The sequence below is a fragment of the Nyctereutes procyonoides genome, unplaced genomic scaffold (assembly GCF_905146905.1).
Source record: "Nyctereutes procyonoides isolate TBG_1078 unplaced genomic scaffold, NYPRO_anot_genome, whole genome shotgun sequence".
In the NCBI taxonomy this organism is placed as follows: Eukaryota; Metazoa; Chordata; class Mammalia; order Carnivora; family Canidae; genus Nyctereutes; species Nyctereutes procyonoides.
In genome coordinates, this window is record NW_026575141.1 from 18,142,196 (window position 1) to 18,164,745 (window position 22,550).

Below are 22,550 nucleotides of genomic sequence, written 5' to 3' on the forward strand. Positions count from 1 at the left end.
ATAATCCTATTTCGTAAAACCATCACATACTTAGACTGAAAACAATGTTTGTTGTTCTTGTGAAAATACTACTGATCCTGTTAGATTTTTAGGAATGCACTGATATACGGCATAGACATGTCACTTTGGATCTTTGAACTAACATTCGCTTATAACCTTGGCTGCATGAGGCATGCTTGACTTCAAAGCCTACTCACACTTCACCATTTGGTGACATGTTTTATTTCTCTTTCATAAAATATTTTCAAGTAACTCACTTCTACCTGGGGTGAGGACAGCTGGATTTCTGAAATGCCCTTCCTTTCAGACAGGAGAATATGCCACAGATGAAGAGGAGGACGAGGTGGGACCTGTTCTTCCTGGCAGCGACATGGCCATTGAGGTGTTTGAGCTGCCTGAGAATGAGGACATGTTTTCCCCCTCAGACCTAGACACAAGCAAGCTCAGTCACAAGTTCAAGGAGGTAAGTTGCAGATCTCCAAAATATTTCTCAATACCTTTCCATTTCATTGTTAAGTACACATTTAGTTTGAAAAGAATGTATTGAGAAGGACCAGTTTTCTAAAGAAAGCCTTTTGATATCAAATTGTCTGGAGTCTCATGGACTTTCAAGGTGAAATTTAAGTAGATCCCATTCCACAGTCCTTAATTTTTAAATACTTACTATTTGTTACAGGGATAGCTTATGACTTGTCTAGTCATATATTTTCAAGCTGTAGCTGAAATGTGCAGTTTTCATGATAAGTTAAGGTTCTGGTTTTTTGTTTTGTTTTGTTTTGTTTTTCAGTTTTATAGAATTTTGAGGACTTGATGATAGTGTCTCTCCTCTAAGGCAGCAATGTCTTTGAAAGGGTTTTTTTTTTCTTCTCCTAAAATAGACAAGATCCCCAAAGGAATCAACTGACATACCTAAGTAGTTTAATTGAGGAAATTAAAGCTTAATGAATGAACTCTGAGCAGAGTTAATAGAACCACTCAGGGGTGGTGAGGTGCACGGGGATTGGCAACAGCAGGAACTTCATCCAACTTCCTCCCAAAAGAAGGCTTTCATGGGTAAAGAGGAAAAGAGAGTCCTTTTTTTTTTGTTTTGTTTTGTTTTTTTCCCAAGAACAGGATCTTTATTAGATGCAGCCACTGCTAAAAACTACGTCTTGGGGACAAGGAGGATACACACACTCAAGCCCCTTCTCTCCTCCTGCGAATGCCTCCACTCAGCCAAACCCAGGCAGGGATCTGAAGAAGTCAGTCTCCGAGGTAGCCACTGTTAGAAAAGCGACCAAGAGTGGGTCCGAAAAGGGCAGATAGATTCAGATAGCCACATCAGTTCTTCCAAATGAACCACTCAGAACTCCCAACTTGTAAAACAGAAACAGTTATGAATAGGCCCCCAAACAGTTTATTCTTCATTGTTTTAGGAAATATCTTCCATTGTCAAGGCAAGGATGTCATTATTTACAGCCTCCCTGAAAAAACCCTAAGGCACTGAAGCCCTAATAAAACCACTGCTCTGTGGTTTCCGGCCTGTTAGGGACTTGACCATTTGGAAGAAAAAGTTCTCTTATACATGAAAAACAAGGTTGACAATTGTAAATGTATGATTTCTGATTTTATTTCTAATTTTCTTTTATAATTTCTGATTTTGATGTGTCATAAATAGGTTAGTTTTATATGTTCTGATGTTATATCTACCATGCATAATATATTGACTTACCTTTTTAATTCCTTATGATGAATTTATACTTGTGAGACCAGTATCAAAGTGAATGTACTTTTAAAATGTTAATTTTTATTGAAAAAAAATTAGATTTATTATAGAATTTTAGAAAATGCATATTTGTATAAATGCCAAAAAAAAACCCATTCATGATCCTAATTTTGTATTTGGGATTATACAATAAATGATAGGTTAATTTCCTACTCTTGATACCTTGATATGTATAGTTGTGTCTGAGGATTTTCTCAAGTCATTAAATGTTCTTCCATAAGTGATGTTTATTCACCCTATAGATCTCTTATCGTTGATCTACTTAATTTTTTGTCTTGGAACATTTCCTTTGTTCCCAGGTTTTAAAATATTATCATTATTAAAAGTTACACTGCAATAGATATTTGTGTGCCTATCCTTAAGATAATTTCTCACAGTGAAATTACTAGATCAAAGAATATTAGTATTCTGGGGACTTGTGGTACTTAATGCCAAGTTGCCACCAGAATGGCTTTTCTTGGCAATAGAGAAATTTATTTATGCCATTCAGTGTGTTGAAGTGCCCATTTCTCTCCCGCCAAATATTATTTGTCAGGTTGAACCATTTTTATTTGTATGTAGTTCACAGAGTCCTTGAGGCAAATACATGGGTTTTCCAGATGATTTATGACTATTGCTAGTTCTAAATCAGATACAAACATCTTGGGGACAAATGAAGTACTCTATTCTATAATGATCACAAAACTCAGAATTCTGTTACAGTAGGAGTAGCAATGCTTATCTTAGGGCTAGTTCTTATAAAGGCTTTCTGCATGAACTGATACCTTCAAACCCAAGAGCAGTGCAGAGAAAGTTCTGCTGAAAGTGGCTGAGTGGGAGGAAGAGATAATATAGGGACCTGTTTTTCTACAGCTCTGATTTGGCCCATGAATACAGATTATCTAGGGGAGGAGATGGACTTTAAAAAAAGTCTTCCTTTGAATGTTGTTAACTCTCAATCCAGCTTTGAGGCAATGAAGTCAAAGTTGTATATCTGGGCAAAAGCCTTTAATATAGCTTATCCATGTTGCCAGGTGAGTGTGGCCCTACTTTTTGATAGATAATTGAGCTGGAAGTGGGGTCCACATTCTTTTATGGAAGCCAAAGAGTATAAAAAGCAGAAATAGTATATGGAAGGTTATATTCTCCATCTTCTGAATTGAGAAAAGGACTCCAGGCTCTGTAAATATTGTTTGAGGTGTACTCCATTGTGTTGACAACTGCATGGTCTAGACCCAGGGGTCGGCAAAGTGACCTATTGGCTGCATCCAGCTCACTGCCTTTGGTTGTAAACAAAGTTGTATTCAACACTGCCACAGACATCTATTTATTATGTGTGTGTGTGTGTGTGTGTGTGTGTGTGTGTGTTATGGTGGTCATGCTACAATAGCCAAATTAAGTAGTTGCACAGAGACCATGTGACCTGCAAATCCTAAATTATTTGCTATCTGGCTTTTTACAGAAAATGATTGCTGACTTGGTGTGGGCCACTGCATGATCTGGACATATCCTATCTAACAGAGTGGATTCATTTTTAGCCTGAGTAACCAAATCTGTAGTTTTCTTTTAATTTTGGTTTTTAAGAATTGAAGGTTCATTATCACCTCAAGATCAAGCAAATCTCACATTATTTCACTTCTAATTCTTCTGTTCTCTTTTTGTTACATATTTAACAGATTAACATAGTCATTTTTCTTCAGGAGATTGCCACTGAGTATCAGTGTGGCATACTCTGTCTCAGCATTTGTGTTGTGTACACTGTCACGATCACAGTTTTAAATTTCTTTATGTCATTAACATAAATGCCCAAATACTTACATTACTAGATACTTTTCATAAGATTATGCACAAAATGTGGGGTGGAAATAGAGAGTCATGTGTATTGGAGTCTGACAATGTCTCCTATCACAGAAGGTTCTCTTGATTGCATTGTATCAGGCAGCAGTACATGTTGTACTCTGAATAGAGCACATTAAATTGACATTATCTCAGTAAGTCCTACTTTGGGCCTATTACCTATCTTCTCACCAGCCTCTCAGCTCCTCTGTTTTTGCTCACTTTTATATCCTGTTTTCTCATAGTTCTTGACAGATAGTGGTTAAATATTTGGCAAACGAATGGCATAAGGCATCTACTGGAAGTTGTATAATTCAAGACAGGTACCTAATTGAATTTCCCTGAGTAGTTGACAAGATAGCTAGCACTTTTATTAAAAGCTCATTCCTGCATTTCCCTCTGCTTGGAAGACCAACATTATTATCTACAGAATTGGTGCCTTTACACTCTGGACTGCTTGTGGCCTTTATATTCTGTTCTTTTTTCTCATTGTTTAGTGCAATGCTGTTAGAATACATATTAAACAGTAATGGAATAAATCAGATTCATCTAACTCTTCAAAAATTCCTGTAGTGTTCAACCTATTCAAGAAAACGTTTGAATCACTTTATTAATTCCCTTGGAAAAACTTCTTTGCATTTTTGTTGTAATTACATTAAACTACTAAGTTAGCTTGCAGAGAGCTGCATTTTTATCCCATTGACTCTTAATCCAAGTTTATGGAATGTATCTGTTTAATTCGAGTCTTCTTTTCTGACTCTCTCTAAAATTTTAGAGTCGTGTCCCCTCTATTAGTTACATAAGCATCCACCTATAAGTAACAGAAAATCTAACTAGAGTAGATTATTTTTTTTTTAATTTTTATTTACTTATGATAGTCAAAGAGAGAGAGAGAGAGAGGCAGAGACACAGGCGGAGGGAGAAGCAGGCTCCACGCACCGGGAGCCCGATGTGGGATTCGATCCCAGGTCTCCAGGATCGCGCCCTGGGCCAAAGGCAGGCGCCAAACCGCTGCACCACCCAGGGATCCCTAGAGTAGATTAATCAAAAGCTGCCACAAAGGTTACATTAGCTTCAATATAAGTTAAGAAGTTTTCTCTATTTTTCTATTTTCAGAAATGACTTCTTTAAGAGAGACTTAATGACTTGCATAAAAGAGAAATTTCTGTTCCCTAGAAGTTTATTATTACTCAGCTATAAAACCATCTGTGCCTTTGTGGAGGAAGATTTTAAAAACCTTTTATAAAGCCATTACTCTTTTCAAGTTTTTAAGTTTTTCTTGGGCCAGTTTTGGTATTTTGCATTTCTCAAGAAGTTATATATTTCCTCTAAGCACTCATATTTTCTAACATTTTTATAATCTACTTTTTAAATACTGAAGTCTTTACTATCTATAATTATTCTTGTTTCTTTATTTCTTTATTTGAATATTTTTTCTTATTTTCAAGAATTTTTGTCTGTCTTTCTAACCTTTTTTAAGTTAAAAAATACTTATTTCCTAGTAGTATCTTAATCTTTTCCTCCTCTCCTATTTTAGTATTGATCAGTTGCACTTAGTACATTTATTTTTGATAATTCTTACATTCTGATAAAAACATTTAAGGCTATACTTTTTCTAAATATTGACTTTAGCTACATTTTACAATTTTTTTACATTTAGAATGTCATTATTTACATTTAGAATGTCCTTTAGAAATAATTTCTCTTGGGATTTCCTCTTTAATACAAGAATGACTTAATGATATATTTTAATTTCCAGACATATGTAGCTTTATGTTGTTATCCTTTTGTTACAAGATTCTAATTTTATCACATTCTGGTCAGGAAACATATTCCATATGACAGCTATTTAGAATTTTCAAGAATTCTTTTGTAGCTTAATTCATAAATAATTTTGATTAAATAGTACTCATGCATGCAAAAAGCACACATATTTTGTGCTGGGGTATGAAATTTACATAGTTTTCATTTATGTAAATATGATTAATAATAGAAATACACATTTCTTCTCTCTAGCATTGGCTCATATTTCGTTTGATCTCCTAATTCTGAAAAGCATATGTTAAAATTACAAACTACAGTTGTTGTTTTTCCTTCCTATAATTCTGTCAGTTGTGATTTTACATATTTTAAATCTTTGATATCAACTGCATATATGTTTGGGATTGTTACAACTTTGTGATTTACTGAAACATCTGTCTTGTCCCTTATGATGCATTTTACCCCAAATTTTATTTTATCTGATAGTAAAACTTTGACACTGCCTTTCTCTTGCCTCATGTTTGCTTCACAACATCTATTTTTTCCGTCTTTATTTTTAGCCATTCCTATTCTTTTGTTCAAATGTGTTTCCTTTAGCAAACCTATTCTTAAATCTTACTCCTAAATACTCAGAGCCTTTGTCAGTTAATTCATGAGTTTAACCCATTTACATTTACTTTCATCACTTTATTATTAGAATTTAGAGCTGCCACCTTATTTCATATTTACAATTTTCATGCTTTCTTCTTGTTTCTTTTTTATCTTTTATCTACTTGCCATTAGATACATCAGATTTTCTCTTTTTTTAATAAATTTATTTTTTATTGGTGTTCAATTTGTCAACATACAGAATAACACCCAGTGCTCATCCTATCAAGTGCCCACCTCAGTGCCCGCCACCCAGTCACCCCACCCCCCACCCACCTCCCCTTCCACCACCCCTAGTTCATTTCCCAGAGTTAGGAGTCTTTCATATTCTGTCTCCCTTTCTGATATTTCCCACTTATTTTTTCTCCTTTCCCCTTTATTCCCTTTCACTATTTTTTATATTCCCCAAATGAATGCAACCATATAATTTTTGTCCTTCTCCAATTGACTTATTTCACTCAGCATAATACCCTCCAGTTCCATCCATATCCAAGCAAATGGTGGGTATTTGTCGTTTCTAATGGCTGAGTAATATTGCATTGTATACATAAACCACATCTTCTTTGGAGGTTCCGTAAAGAGTTAAAGATACATCAGATTTTCATCTGCTGCTTAAAAGTTACACATTTCCATTCTGTTCTTTTAGAGATTACACAAGTAATTTTGACTCAGTCTTAGGTTATTTTTCCCTAGTAACATAGAATGTAGAACTCCAATAACTACATCTACTATTTAACAAAATCATAGCCATAGCAGAATTTCATTTGCCTTTCCTCCCCTCTTCAATTTTTTATACTTTGGAGTTTTAGTTAGATATATTATAGGTGTGCCTTTTACAAAATAATTAGTTCCAATTCACCTATACTTTTTCCTAACACTAGTGGGACTTCAGTACTACTCTGATGTTCATTCACAAACATGGTGTTACCACATGGCACCAGAGTTAGTGGCCAGGATGTCTAAAGTTCAGGAGAATGGGATAGATTGTCCCTGATTTATCTCCAGATGCAGTTTTATCCAGTTATATGTGTAACATTAAAGATTGGTTAGATTGCTCTCTCCCATTCCTGTTTAGACACTTGCCTGCTTCATATACTCTTTCTTTTCAAACACATCTGGAAACACCTGTGCTGTCTCTTAAGAATTTCATACAAGTTTTTTTATTAATTGATGAATGAGACTTTGTTTTTTCCCCTTCCCCTCACCCACATTTTTGGCATCTCCAAAGTTGCATTCAGGAAAACCAGTAAATAGTTTTTGTTAGTGTATGATGTACTAAACTGGCTGTTTGCCCCTACCTTAATTCAGTCATTTTATCTTTATTTTTTTATTCATTCCATCATTATATTATCCTTGCAATGTTTGATTTCTCTTATTCTAACTTATAGCAATGCATGCTTAATTTACTGTAATACTTTATTGTTTAATCATGAAAGCACTTAAAACTATGAATCTAATCTCTCTTTGTTTAGCTAAGTCTTTGGCAACATCTTTTAGTTTCAGTGTTCATTCTTCTTGTCATTTTGCAAAAAGTCTATATTTTTCATTTTTATTGTTTTTATTTTCTCTTTGATGAGGAGACGGCTTTTAATTTGTAACTTTTTATTATTAATCTAATGTTTTGTTACATTGTGGTCAGATAATATTGTCTACAAGTTTTGATGTTCTTTTAAAGTGGTGCTTTTGTTATAGATTAATATGGGTGTTTGTGATAAAAGTGATATTATGTGTTTTCCGCCTTCTGTATCTTTATCATTTTTCCTATTTAACCCAGTAAACTGAGACCCATATAGTAAAATTATACCTCATTATATTTTGTGCCTAGTAGCTTTGATTATCTATTTTAATGTTATGTTGAAAGCACATAAAATATGGCTTAACAATTCTTTATCTTCAAATATTCTTTGTTTGATGGTAATAATCTGACTGTTACTTTTGTTTGTAGTTGCTGGATAAACACACTTTTGTATACATGTGTATGTACCTACTTTTATAATGTAAATTTAATTGAAGTACTTTGTTTTATTGTACATTTTGAAAATATTATCTTGGAGTCTACTCTTTTAATATGAAATTTTAGCAACTTAAGTTATTGTTATAATTATTCATTATTTAATATATCTCATCTCATTTTATGCTTTATGTTTCCTTTATGTTTATTGAGTTTTGGTAAGGATTATCTTTAAGTTTCTAAAAAATATTCTCTATTCCTATAATTTTCAAAATTAAGAACACAATAATACCATTTGGATGTTCTAAAACAATATCATTTGAATGTTTTTGATACAACCTTAGTTTCTAAGACAAGATTGTTATTAAAATATAATTGTTACTTTTTTTAAAAAAAAAAGATTTTATTTACTCATGAGAGACACAGAGAGAGAGAGAGGCAGAGACACAGGCAGAGCTCCATGCAGGGAGCCTGATGCGTGACTCGATCCCGGGACTCGATCCTGGGACTTGATCCTAGGACCAGGATCATGCCCTGGGCTGAAGGCAGGCGCTAAACCGCTGAGCCACCCAGGGATCCCCAACTGTCAATTGTTTTTTTAAAAGCTTATATTTTTCAGTTAGCTTTATAATAATATGTACAATAAGTCGTTATACTCTTGGCTTACTCAGTTTCAAGTATTCTCTTTACACCAGAATTTCTCATTTCTCAGAGTATATCCTTAAGTAATTTATTAAGTACTCGTGGAAGTTATAGCTTTCATGGGCTTCCTTATATTGAGAATGGGAAAATTTAATTATCATGACATAGGAATAATTAGTTGAGTTTAATATTTTGATTCACAGCATTTTATTTCCTGACAGTGTTGCAGTGTAGGCTTCACTATTTTGAGCTAGGTGCAAATTGTAAAGAAAAAGTATAATGCCAACCTGACATTTTGATCCTTGTCTTACTTTAGCCTTGTATTTTAAATTTTTATTACAATTTCTTCAAGTAGGCCTCCGTTCATTGAGGTTTTTTCTTTAATTTGCTTTCCTTGTTTTATGTCTGTGTTTTGGTTTGGTTTTAGTTAATATTTTCTACAGTTTCTGTTAATTTTTCTCTCTCACTGTTTATTTTCTGGAAACACTTTGTCTTCAGTATTAATTAACTTGCTCATATTTTTAAAAAATTTTTCTGTCTGAGGTTGTTGTCAACTGTGTCCTATCATATCAACGATTCAGTTTTCTGTAGCATTAAATACACTTTTAACTTCAATCCATTTATGCTTCTTAGCACTTCTGACATGACTTAATTTTCTTAAAATATTTTTAGTTTCCTCACTCTCCATCCATTCTTTGTGTTCCTTCACTTTCTATGCCAGTAGGGCAGAGAGTTCTCTTAATGTATTTTTGCTTATGGGATACCCCATTTTCTCAGTTTACATATTTGAGTTTTCAAGTTGATATTCTCTTTACCTTCACTTGTATATTTGGTAATGGGCTCAGTTTTGTCTTCCTCTCCTGGATTTATCTGGAATCGAGACAAAAACCTTTTTGTATAGTCAGCAGTCATCCATCTGTTAAATTATGCATCCCATTTCTAGACTCACATCAAGAGGACATATCTGTGTGCCTTGTTTCTGGTCTGGCTGCTGTTTTCTGGCATTCTATCACTAGTGCTGTTCTCTGTGCCTAGGTGAGATATTTCCAACTCTAGCACTCAGTTCTCTAAGCTAAAGGGGGAAAAAAAGATTATTCCCTGCTCTCAAAACCCTTACTATGACCACCCCCATCTATACTCCATTTTGGGGTCTGGAGCTCGAATATGCAGGGTGCCACTATTCAGCCACCTTCCTGCATTCTCTTCATACTCTGGTGGTTGCTTTCTTTTCTTTTTTTTTTATAAAGATTTTACTTATTTATTCATGAGAAACACAGAGAGGGGAGAGAGAGAGAGAGAGAGGCAGAGACAGAGGGAGAGGGAGAAGCAGGCTCCATGCAGGGAGGCCGATGTGGGACTCCATCCCGGGTCTCCAGGATCACGCCCTGGGCCAAAGGCAGTGCTAAACCGCTGAGCCACCCTGGCTGCCCTGGTGGTTGCTTTCTGAATGAACATGGAATATTGAAAGAGTTGAAGAAGTTGGTTTAAGGACAGATCCTGGGAAAGACAGCAGAAGTTGCCCGACTTCTCGCTGGATAGACTCAGGCTCTCTAGCAGTCAGGGAGAATGGACAAACCATCTCTCTCTCTCTGGAGTGGGAAGCTTAGATGTCGGTCTTAATTCAGCTTTGTGACTCTTTCATATACTAGTAACAGATTTTTTGAGATTTAGTGTCCATTTGAAGTTGTGGGTTTTTTTTTTTTTTAATGTGATTTCACTAGAGATTTAGTGGGAAGAAGGGAGAGGCTAAATCAAAAACTACTGGTCAGGATACATTTAAACCAGTTGTCTACTGTTTCCCTTCACGCTCTTCCTTGGTGGTCATGGGGATCTTAAGGGAAGAAATGGAGTCTAAAAACTGCTATTTTACTTTATTAAGTGTTAGAGAATGTATGAAAAATAATATAGAGAAAGTTGTAAATACATTAAATAATAATAGTAGTTATCTTTATGGAACTTTCCATTAACATGTAGAGAAGCTATAAAATAGTTTATCTAAAATCATTTACTTAGCAAACAGATATGTCTTTAAAAAAGAAACTATAATTACATGCTTTCATCTACATCCATTTTCATCTGCATCATTAATAACTAGTTTATGAATACCTACTTGAAGAGTGACCTTGGTAGAGTAGCTCACCCTATCCTACATGTGCTGCAATTAGTGTTACCATTCAGATTAGATTATTATACTATTCAATCACTCAACTTCAGCTAATCTTGTATAAACTATTTCCTGAGAAAAACACTTGGTAGTGTAAAGATTGGTGCCATATGTAAAGCTTTGAACATAAATGAGAAAGGAATATGGCATAACTTCATTTTAACAGCATCTGGATACAGGCAAAAACAGTTCTGATTCCTTCTTTTTTGGCACCTGTTCTGTTATAGGTAAGAGAGATTTCAGTCAAATAATCACAAAGATAATTATAAAAATGTTGACTCCAGTGCTGAAACCACTTTATAAAGTTCTATGCAAACATCATTTATTATGTCACCATTGTAAAGTAAGAACAGAGAATGTTGCTCTTAACCCAATTGTAAAATCTCTAATACTAGAGATCTCTCAAAATCTTTGCCATAAAGGTAGTATTTTGCACTTTCTAAAGAAAAATATTTTCCATTCTTGCACAGGATAGGTAGATAAATTGTAGAAGTTCAGTCTCACCATTTCTGTTTCTGCATAAGGATGTTGCTATTTCTAGTGCGGTTCTGTTTGGATTGTATTGATTCAGTGATAGGGTACATATTCTGTATTCATCTTTTTGAAAGAAATAAAATATACACAGCAGGTACACCTGCAGAATGTTATATAAGAGCTGCGATTCTCTGTAGGATGCATGTGTTTATTTGTGCTGCAGTCCCAGAGTGGACATCTTTGGCATTCACGTTAAAAAATGACAGAAGAGGGGAGATTGGTCTTATAAGTTAAGACACTGACCTGTAATCCTTAACCTTTTCTTTTTATTTGTATCCTCTCTTCCCAAGTAGTCTCTCCAAATCTAGATTCTCTGAAAGCCAAAATTCCAACAGGTGTTTCAGGCTCAGTTGCTATTAACCAATCCCATTAACACCCTGCCTCTATAGTCAGCCTGACCAGCCTCAGGTGCTGATGTGCGAACTCCTGGATCTGTCCTTTGGAAAGGTTATTAAACACATGGAGAGAGAACTGCTTTAGAATAAGAAAACACAACCTTTCACCAACTGTTCTTCTGTTGTCAAGACACTTCCCCTCTCTGAAAAGCAATTTTCTCTTCCTCTCTCCATGAAACGAAGGTATCTTGGTCTCATCCTGCCCATTTGCCAAAGTGGGAGATAAGGCACGTAGGCCAAAGCCTAAGGGTCATGTGACCTGGCTATGAGAATAAAAGATAAATCAGGCCATCTAGGAGCACGTTCCCTGTGACGTTTCTCTCAGAAGGAGGTCTTTATTCCATCTCCCTACAGTAAGTGTTTTGAAGGTAGATTCTGTGTCATGTTCTTGTATCCTCGGTGACTAGCACAGCACATAGTCTCATTAAATAAATGCTAGTTGGTTAATAAGGGAGCCCTTTCACCCTAGGTTCCAGAAGTAATAACAGCAGCTGATTGAGCAACATTTCATATCTAATGTCAGGACACTTAGAGACTACCAGAAGCAATCCATAGTTTCCAGCTGGCGTAATCCTTTCTCAACTAGGAGGTCACAATGATGTCATAAGGCTCAAAAGTTTTTGTGAGGATTAATTGAAAAACGTATCACAAAGTTGAAGAGGGCAAGAGAGGTAGGGAGAGTTGGACCTGAGATATCTTTCCACTCTGGGGCCTGCTGCCGCTAGAATCTTGAAGGAGCCATGTAACTTGTCTGAGCCTCTGTCCCCATCTGAACAGTGAGGTGGACTGTGTCTGTCCTGCTTCCCCCACAGAGACCCATTTGCAATGATAAAGGATATGATAAAAAAGACAGAGGGTCCTACAAATGTAAGGAATTTAGTGGAAAAGAACATGGACTGAAACGTACAAAACCTGGCTCTGACCCATATTAGCTTTGTAGCTGGTACTACTGAAATCGTTTCTTCCTATGTAAAATCAAAGTTCGATTAGTTTATTTTTGATGCCTTTTGTGTTAATAGAGATGAGTTTGTAGAAATTCTCCTGGTGTGATTAGAGTTTTAAAATAATCCTGTGTCTATCATTTTAGGCTTTATGAATTCTAAGAAAACGTTGCACTAAAACTTTTGCCCATCTTCTGAATAATGTCTGAATTTGCAGAATTCAATGTGTTTTCCTGTATCTAAAGAATTTGGCTGTACTTAGTAACACTTCAAGCTTTTATCAGTGCCCTCACTTCACTGCTAATGAGTTCTCCTCTCTTCTGTTATCCATTTTGGTGAGATGGGAGGGTGGGATAGCTGGAGGACCAACCTGTCTGTTTCAGTTTTACCTGGGTTTGTCCCGCACATCAATGGATTAATCTGGTATAGGCATTCATAGGAATAAACATGCTCACTTGAGACAAGAATTTCTAGACTCTGCAACCATGACAACCATCTCCAGGCTCTTCATTTTGTAAATGTCACACCTGTAGTATTTGCAAGGGCCTCGGAGTTCTTCCCATCTAGCCCTCTTGTTTTTCGTATGGGAAGCCGGGGCCCAGAGTAGCAGCTTGCTGTTGGCCACAGTGACCTGAACAAAGAAAATCTGAAGTCCCAACAGGCTGCATACCATATACTTGGTAGCTGAAGGTAGTTAACCACTGAGAAATCAAATCTGGCATGTCCCCACATTTGCAGTGTTCATCGTAAAATCTGCCCTTTTGATTTCTTGCTACTTTTCAAATAGAAGCAGAGGTGTTTATTTTATTTCAGGTGTGACATTTTGCAGTATTTAGCACTGTCGACTAAGAAGTGGAGTTGTGGTAATTATATTTGAGTTCTTCAGATCATTCTTGCTTAGTCTGGGCTAACTTTAGATGGCTTATTCTATGCTAGCCACTGTGCTAAAAGCTTTACATGGGTTATCTCATTTAATCTTTCCAATAAAGAAGGTTATAACCTGTGAGGAACTGCACTGTGCAGGTGAGCAAAATGAAGAGAAGAGGTTCAGTGATTTTCCAACATCATGGAACTCATTCATGGGAAGCCAAAGATAAATTCAGCCTAGCTTCACACTTGGGCCATGGGAGAAAGATCAAGGAGTCCTTTTCCTTGTCAGTAACAATTCCAGATACTTGAGAATCACCTAGGCACATGGATTTGCTGGTCTCATCCTGCCCATTTGCCAAAGTGGGAGAGAAGATCTCCTTGGAAGATAACTCCTGATAGCCAGAGATGTGTGCATGTGTATGTGGATATATTTATATATATAATGTAGCATGTCTAAGATTCAAGTATTTTGCTATCTTTAGTTTATGAGTTTATATTGGTGGGGGGAGACTAGCACTGACACTAATTAGAAGGGGAAACAGTCCTCCTCTATCCTCATAGCATCTTGCACCTAGCAGCTCTTCAATAAATGCCTATCGAATTAATCCTTATTCTCTATGGAAAATGGCACTGGAACAAGGACCAGAAGATGTAGGTTCTGGTCATGGTTTTAACAGCAATTCACTGTTAACAACTAAGCCAGGTCAGTTTTCAGCTACGTGCCCTAGTTTTCCACATCTTAAAGGGAGTCCAGAAATGGAAGGATTGATGCTTCTACAGCAGTAGTGTGTTCACTCTCGGGCTCACAGCTGGAGTGTCCATATACTTGGCCATTTTAGCATGTCAGGCTGGGTGCCTGGCATTGTCACATCCTGAGAGATTCATCCAGACTAGGGCACTGGGTAAGCTCAGACTTCATCAGCCAGGTACAAGGGAGTTGCCATGAGTTTGGAGCAGCGCTTGCCAGATACACTGTTGCTCTCAGCAACTCCTAATGGTAGGTAGGTTCAGCGCTGTACCAGTAGGGCTATGGTGAGAAATGGAGAGAGCCTGGACTGCCTGTTTTGGGTCTCATAAAAGAATGACAGCTGCACAGAGAGTCTTTCCTCTGTAGAGACTGTTAGAGCCTGGGAGCACCTACGAAACAATGAGGGCACAAGGAGCAAGAGCCACATTGACGAGATTGCAGGCATGTCCAGATTGGAAGTGGCAAATTAAGAGAAATGATGTGAGTGGGGCAGAATCAAATTTAAAAACAGTTTCAAGATCACCCCTCAGAACTGAGAGCAGTAGCAGTGTAGACTAAAGGGACTTAAACATAATAGGAGGACCAAGAACATCCAGGAGGGGAGCACTCCCTCCATCCTTCCCCTGTGCCCCTACTAGCTGGCTGAAAACCAAGGAAATGCAGGTTACAAACCCAAGGGAGCTGAGCTTTGTGAGGGGTCATGACCTCCAAGGTGCATGTTTCTATCCTTCCACCCACTGACTCACTTTTTCTGGGAAGAAAACCTTAGACGTTTATTAGATCATAATAATAGTAGACATTTGCCCTCTTCCTTGCACAATTCTGAATTCAAAATGCTCTGAAAACAGTTTGTTGAAAATAATTTTGTGGCAAACTAATTTGGTGGCAAACCTGACCAAAACAGACAGGGTGCTACTTAGAGTCTCTATTCTATACCACACTTAGTGGGAAATACGTATGTTTGATGGCAAAAATACTCCTCTATTTGATCACGGAGTGCCTCCACGGACCAAGGTGTGGGTAATAGGCAATTTATGGAAAATGCATCTTGCTGCCTTTCTGAAATTGGAAGAATTCTGAATTCCAAAAACATCTGACCCGGGAGGAGAGACTGCAACCCGTAAATTGTTTTCTGTAAATCTTGGTGCATTCCTTTATCCCTTAAGGAAATGAATGTTTCCTTTGCTCCTCTCACCCTCACGGAGCAAAGTGGGGGGAGGGGAGAAGCAAAACAAATGTAATTGGTGGCTCTCGGGCTGCAGCTAAGGCTTTTGGGGGGTCAGGGTCCTCAGTAGGAGTCGATTTTTGGAGGACAGAAATCTGGATCTGTACCTTGCCTGAAATTAAAAAAAAAAAAATCACCGATGTCGCTGCGGCGCTGCAGCATCCAGGTCCTCCGTCCGGCAGCTGCGGGAGCTGTGCGGGAGCTGCTCGGCCTCCGGTGCGTGCGACTCGCGGGACCGTAGCGCCATCTGCCCTCCAGATTCGGGACCGGATCCTCGCCCGGCCGCGGGCCCGCTTGCCTGCGGAGCCCCTCAACACCCAAATCCTAAAGGAAGAGCTGCAGAGAGGGCTAGGAAAATGTGTCTTCTTTTCGTTAGTCCCCGAACAATTCAGTTCGTAACCTAATCCATTAGGGAGCGTGGGCCAGAGACCCCGTGTTTCATTAGTGTGCACCTAGTGAGTCATTTTACACACTAGACATTTTAATTTACAACCTGCTGCATTGCAGCACTTTTCTGGGCCTTCTGCTATGTCATAAGGTATTCTTCTAGCCGCCATGGCTTCAAAAATATAGATACCCTTTCTTAGTTCAGATTGTTTTCTTTCTTTTCAATTTTCAGTTGCAAATCAAACATGCAGTTACAGAAGCAGAGATTCAAAAATTGAAGACCAAGGTAAGCACCATTAAATGGTGTTTGAATTGTACTTTTTAAACTTTGGGTACGATGAATAAATTCAACCCGAGGACTAAAGTATTTGCTCCTGCGCATTTGAAAGAGTACAAATGTGAGAGGTTCATTTCCACCGTTAGATATGTAGACAGACCTGCCAGGGAGAGCATTTACCCCTGGGGGGTAAGCACCACCATATTCCTTAAGTGAAATGGCACAGTGTTTTAAAAATACATATTTACATATCTGCACATATGTGGCCAGTTCCCTCTGAGATTTCCTCAAAAATTAAGTATTGTTAATGGTTCTAGCATCCGAATTATGTTTCAACCACTAATTACACTGTTCTTATTATACAAGCTATTATGCCGCATCTCTTTCTATTTATCTTAAGTAGGTCTAATCATTTATTTATTTTTAACATATTCATCAGAAACAATGTAAAAAAAGAAACAATGTATTTTAATGTAGCACATGAATACTTTTTCATAGAAAAAATTCCAATTTCTAATAATTAAATATTATGAAATTTACTATAATATGTGAATAATTGATTTTAGGTGTCAGAATGCTGCTGGAAATTTTTAGACAAGTTTAGTATGCATTATTTAAATTTGTGGAAAAAAAACAGGTCTTGATAAATCAAGGGAGTATGTATTTTTAGGTTATATATGAAATAATACAAGATTCAAAAGGGCATGTTTAGTTGGTAAATTATAAGGTACTTGTATAAATTCCTACAGTTGTATCTAGTTTTATCAAATATGTAATTTCAAGGATTTAAAAATATTTTCTGAATTATTTTAAAATAATATTCTTTATTGTTTTTGTGGTCTTTTAAAAACTAAGACATAATTTCTCTCCCATCATTAATGATCTGTTTTCCTGTTCCCATTGAACACTTATTTTGGGTTTTCCATGTGTTTTAAATGGAGATAAATTAACAGGGCTATTTTGGTTAAATGGTATTCTCAGCTAATAACTCTGTAGCTCTTTAGTCAAAACATGTCTATACATCATTCATGGTGTCAGCCAAGCTCTGTGAATAATCATTTTTAAATTAGTAGTGGTTGGTAAATAAACAACTTGAATACAAAACATTGCTTATTAAAAGATGCAGTAAAAACCTAGTCCTGTTTTAAATTGCTTTTGTTTCTTAGCACAGAATGGAAGAATAGATTTTTTTTTAATTGTTCGTTATAACCAGGGAGAAAGATTCCCCTGTGGATTGCAAGTGCTTTAACAAAGCTAATGTGTTAGACCAAAAGCATTTAATGTAGAAAATCCTATAAATTAGTATTTTGTATTTTTCTCTTTATTATATTGGCATGTAGTATCTATAGTAGCTTACTTTACTGTGACTCTTTATATCCGTGTTCATAATAGAATTCCTAACTTTGGAATGTTTTTGATTTTTTTTTACTTTGTAATCTGTTTTGTCAATGTATTTAAGTTTAAAATATACATTAAAAGATTATATATTTGCTGAATGTGGTATGGTTTTGGGATGTCTTCGATTTTGAAAATTGTTAGCTTATAATGACTCTCCATCCTTTTGAACTTTAAAGGAAACATGTGAATTAGATGAAGCCCTAGTTTAAAGGTCTCTTATTGTGAATAGATGACCTTTGACTCTTCACCTAAAGGATCAGCCTTGAATTTCTGTAGAAATAAGGGGGTTGGACTAGTTTACCATCTATTCTTAAGAGTCCCTGGAAGCAGAAACACAGGTAACTGCCTTTCTGTTTCATTGGAGGGATTTACAATAAGTCAGCAGTAATTTATATTTTTACTTACACTGTCTTTTATACTTTTATGCAAATTGAAGTTTATGAGGCTCTGGAAATTCAGAACACTGCCAGCAAAATAATGAACTACAGACTATGTTTATGTCAATTGAAATAAAGAATGTAATCATATTATTAAAAGGGATAAAAAAACAAAGTAAAAATAACCAGCATTTATCAGAGGATGCTCAAGGAGCTGTTCCAAGCATGCTGCTGTGTTATATCACAAATCTGTCTTATTGATAATATACTTGAGTCTTAGAGAGCTCCAGTTATTTGCCCACATTTTAAAGGCCAATGATGGCAGAGCTAGGATTCAACTCTAAACTGAATGACTCCAGACGCCCTCTGAACTATTAAGCCAAACTGTTTCTGCCCCTCTCTTCTTTCCAGTGTATCTCTCCCCGTCACTTTTCAGTTACATCTACATCTAAGTATATGTAGGATAAAAGTCTAAAAGAAGGTACATTGAAGTTCATTGGGTATAATCCAGTCAAACTGTAAAACAGTATGTCCTGCTCACAGAATTTCAAACAACATGGTGTGATGGGAAGATCATGGGAGTTGAAATCAGATCCAGGTTTTATTATTTATCAGATGTGTGACCTTGGTTGGACAAAGCATTTCACTTTTCAAGGCTTCCATTTTGTAATCTCTGAAATGCTGAAAATAAGACTTGCTCTTCTCATCTCAAGGTTCTAGATGATTAAGTATATGTGACAGTGAAACTTAATTTAAAACATGCTTTTAAAAACATAGTGGATTTTTGCTGCAGAATACCCAGATTATCCTTGCCTTGACATTTGCTTTATCCAGCTGCAAGCAGCAGAAAATGAGAAAGTGAGGTGGGAACTAGAAAAAACCCAACTCCAACAGAATATAGAAGAGAATAAAGAGAGAATGCTGAAGTTGGAGAGCTACTGGATTGAGGCTCAGACCTTATGCCACACAGTGAATGAGCATCTCAAGGAGACTCAAAGCCAGTATCAGGCCTTGGAGAAGAAATATAACAAGGCAAAGAAATTGATCAAGGATTTTCAACAAAAGTAAGCAGCTCCTAATGACTAAAGAATCATTATGTGCGTCTAAAGAAGGCTTCTATCCAGTGATTTTGTAACAATGAACAGAATAGAAAAGATAATCTTGGTTATCCCTTTTTAGCAGAGTTATAAGGCATAGACATTAAGTTTTGGAGATCCCTTCTGTTATTTTTTCATGTGAGATTATATTCTGTTTATTTTATGATTTTTTTTTTTTTTTTTTGGCTGTCAGTGACCCGCTGATTTCTTTTTGATAGTTAGCAAGTCCTGGTAACTATGAAAACACTTGAATCTCTGTCCTTTTGGAAACAACTCTGTGACTAGGAAGCATGGAAGCCCAGTTGAAGTCACGCAGAATGACTGAACATACAAAGTAACAACTGGGCCCTTGATGAGACTGCTTCTGTCTCTGTACTTAGAATCAAGAACTGCAAAATTTTCCCACTTCAGATAGTGTAAATATTGATTAGCAAGACCTCCTGCCCTGCCATTTTCCTTGCTCAGCTGTGAGAGAATCACAAGAGCCTCAGTTGCCTGCAGTGAGAGTCCAGTGCCACATTCTGCTGTTGAATCTCATCAGCTCTTTCCAAACGAATGCTGCTTTGCTTCCCTCTGTTGGATTTTAGTGTAATTTCAGGGAGATAGTTACTGGATTTTTTCATCAGTTAGTTCTGACCAGCCAGAACAATAAAAAGTCATGCCAGGACCTCTTCTGGTCTTCCATGCCAAGCTGTAGAGACTAAGCATATGTGTAAGAATCACAATATCTCTGTTATTTCCTATCACAGAAAGAATGTTTAATATTTAAAGAAGACTGCTTTAAATTATTTATTGTAAAAAAAAGGGGGAGAATAACTCTTTGTGGTCATGAATTCAGTACATCACTGTTTTAACTCTTCCTGCCAAAAATGTCACACCTCATTATATTTCATGTGATAACTTTATAGTAAATGTTGCCAAATTTGCAGGTTGTATTCCAGGCTCTCAAAATGGAGATATTTTCTCCTTCTCCCCATATTATCCTCAGGTGTGTAAATGAAGGCTCCCTCTCAGTGTTTCTTACCCGCCAGCCCTTTGCCACATCATTCGTAGAAAGCAAGTTATAATTATCTTCTGTAAACTCTTACCATCCAGTCCCAGCAGTTTATGAAGTATATGACTTTGTAAATGTGGAATTATAACTACCTGACATGTAATCATCTCCACTAAATTACCCAAGTGGGCCATTAGTTCAGTAGCTTCTCTCTAAATCTATATGGGTACCCTAGAATCAGGAGTTACAAATTACAATCACAGTAAGCAGAGTCAAAGCATTCTTATTTATGATACATTTCAATGTTTTATTTGCTTTCATTACTGGATCCCTTTTTTTCTAACCATGATTGAGTCTCGTTTATTTAAATAGCTGCCCAGTTATTTGTCCCACTGTGCAGTTTATTGTTCAGTTAAGAACTTTCACATATTTCCTCATTTATGGAGTCTTTGATGCCATCAGATCTTTTATTTTCTTTTTAAGAGAACTTGATTTCATCAAAAGACAGGAAGCAGAAAGAAAGAAAATAGAAGATTTGGAAAAAGCTCATCTTGTGGAAGTCCAGGGTCTGCAAGTACGGGTAAGTTACGTGCTCAAAACCACTAAGTAATAGGATGGTTTTGCTGAGTACTGAGTACTAAGACCAGTGCTGCCTTAGAGTTTTATGGATGGATTTTTTTTCCTCCTTAGATTAGAGATTTGGAAGCTGAAGTATTCAGACTATTGAAGCAAAATGGGACTCAAGTTAACAATAACAACAACATCTTTGAGAGAAGAACGTCCCTTGGTGAAGTCTCTAAAGGAGATACCATGGAGAACTTGGATGTCAAGCAGACATCTTGTCAAGATGGCCTTAGTCAAGGTTTGTTTAAGCTAACCGCAAAAAATGGTTTTTAATGACTATAAGACTCAGCCTTAAAATTTTCTTTTTCTTTCCCAGAGACTTAAAAGTTGAAAAAAACCTTCCTACCATGAGAAAGACAAAAAGGCTTATCAAAATAAGAACCTGTCACTTGGTTCTTTTTTTTTTTTTTAAATCAAAAAATCAATGCTTTGATGTATGGAAATAACAGAATTGCAACTTAAACTACTTAATTTTAAGCCACCATAAAATTGATAGACTTAATAAACTACCTTTAAAAAATTAAAAAAAATAAACTACCTTAAAAAAACTACCTTAAAATGATAATTCATCCCATCTAGGGTGAGGTAGTGTTTATGTATTAAAAAGTAAGACTTAGAATTTTTAAGTCATTAGAATGAAGATCTTTTTCTTAACATTAAAAGCTAACTACCTACCTCTAGCACTTGGAATTCATTAAGAAGTTCTGTTAGTTTTATGCTTTTATATTGGTGTCCTCTGTATACTTCTCATTCTTTCCTGTCAAAGAGCAAATAAAATCAAGACACCTGGGTGGCTCAGATGGTTAAGTGTCTGCCTTTGGCTCAGGTCATGATCCGGAGTCCTGGGATCAAGCCCCACATCGGGCTCCTTGCTCTGCTTCTCACTCACCCTCTGCCTGTCGCTCCCTCTGCCTGTGCTCTCTCTCTCTCTCTCTCTCTCTCTCTCTCTCTCAAATAAGTAAATAAAATCTTTAAAAAAAAAAAGAAAAAGCAAGTAAAATCAAAACACTGGAAACATTTGCTGTTATAAATGTTTGTCTTATTTATGCACCAACCATAAAATGGTCATTTATTTTCTTGCACAGACATCCATAAATAGGTTGTGTGTATGTGAATGAATGTTTTCATATCTATAATATATTATTAAATTAGAAAATGTATAATAATTTATAAAAATAAGTATACAGGGAGATATAAAACCTTTGGTTTCATCTTTTAAAGTTTTTACCTAATAATCCTTGGAAAAAGCGAAAGTAAAAGAATGTTGTGAATCAGCACTGTCATGATAGGACAGACAGCTCACAGGCAGAGCAATTTGACATGCAGTAAAACTGTTCACTAATGAGCTATTTAATTCTTTGATGATCTTTCTCACATACTAAAATGTCTCCAACGAGACTTTTCTGATACATAAGTGTTTATATCATATCATTAACTTTTAGAACTACACTCTTAGCTATTAAAAATGAAAAGTATTGGAAATATTCATTTAAAATTAAAGTGAGATCTAGAGATTTGAGACCATTTACTACATTTTTATTTTACATTATTACGGGCTTTCCCGTAATAAAATATAATGTGTAAATAATGCCTCTTTGGCAGCTTAAAGAGGAATATTTAGCACCAGCATTACCACTAACTGAAGAGCTGTGTGTCTTCAGGAAGGTCATTTGGCATCTCTGGATTGGCTTTACTATGTATAATATAAAAATAGTAACACTTCAGTTTTCTCCATACTAACAGGTATTTTGAGGTTATATGCATTTGTCTCTGAGGTGAATAAAAGCTTTTATACGATTATAATTTTTATATCTGGAACTCTGTAACATTGATTTCTAAAGAAAAATGTCATTAAAAAACAATGGGTTTTTTTTCACCTTTTCGAATATTTTAATTCCATTAAATTAATTGTAGTTTATAATAAATATGTGTTTCTG

At 36.2% G+C, this 22,550-nt stretch overlaps 1 protein-coding gene across 6 annotated transcripts in view; it reads left to right on the top strand.

The window, feature by feature from the left end:
- The window catches only part of PPP1R9A (protein phosphatase 1 regulatory subunit 9A), a 314,579-nt gene that overhangs the window by 238,259 nt on the left and 53,770 nt on the right, over positions 1 to 22,550 (top strand). For all 6 annotated transcript variants that reach the window (XM_055307549.1, XM_055307550.1, XM_055307551.1 and 3 more), the window contains 5 exons: positions 308 to 463; positions 16,079 to 16,132; positions 18,733 to 18,962; positions 20,473 to 20,569; positions 20,680 to 20,851. In XM_055307549.1, the coding sequence (XP_055163524.1) occupies positions 308 to 463; positions 16,079 to 16,132; positions 18,733 to 18,962; positions 20,473 to 20,569; positions 20,680 to 20,851 (709 nt within the window). The remainder of the gene's footprint in view (positions 1 to 307; positions 464 to 16,078; positions 16,133 to 18,732; positions 18,963 to 20,472; positions 20,570 to 20,679; positions 20,852 to 22,550) is intronic.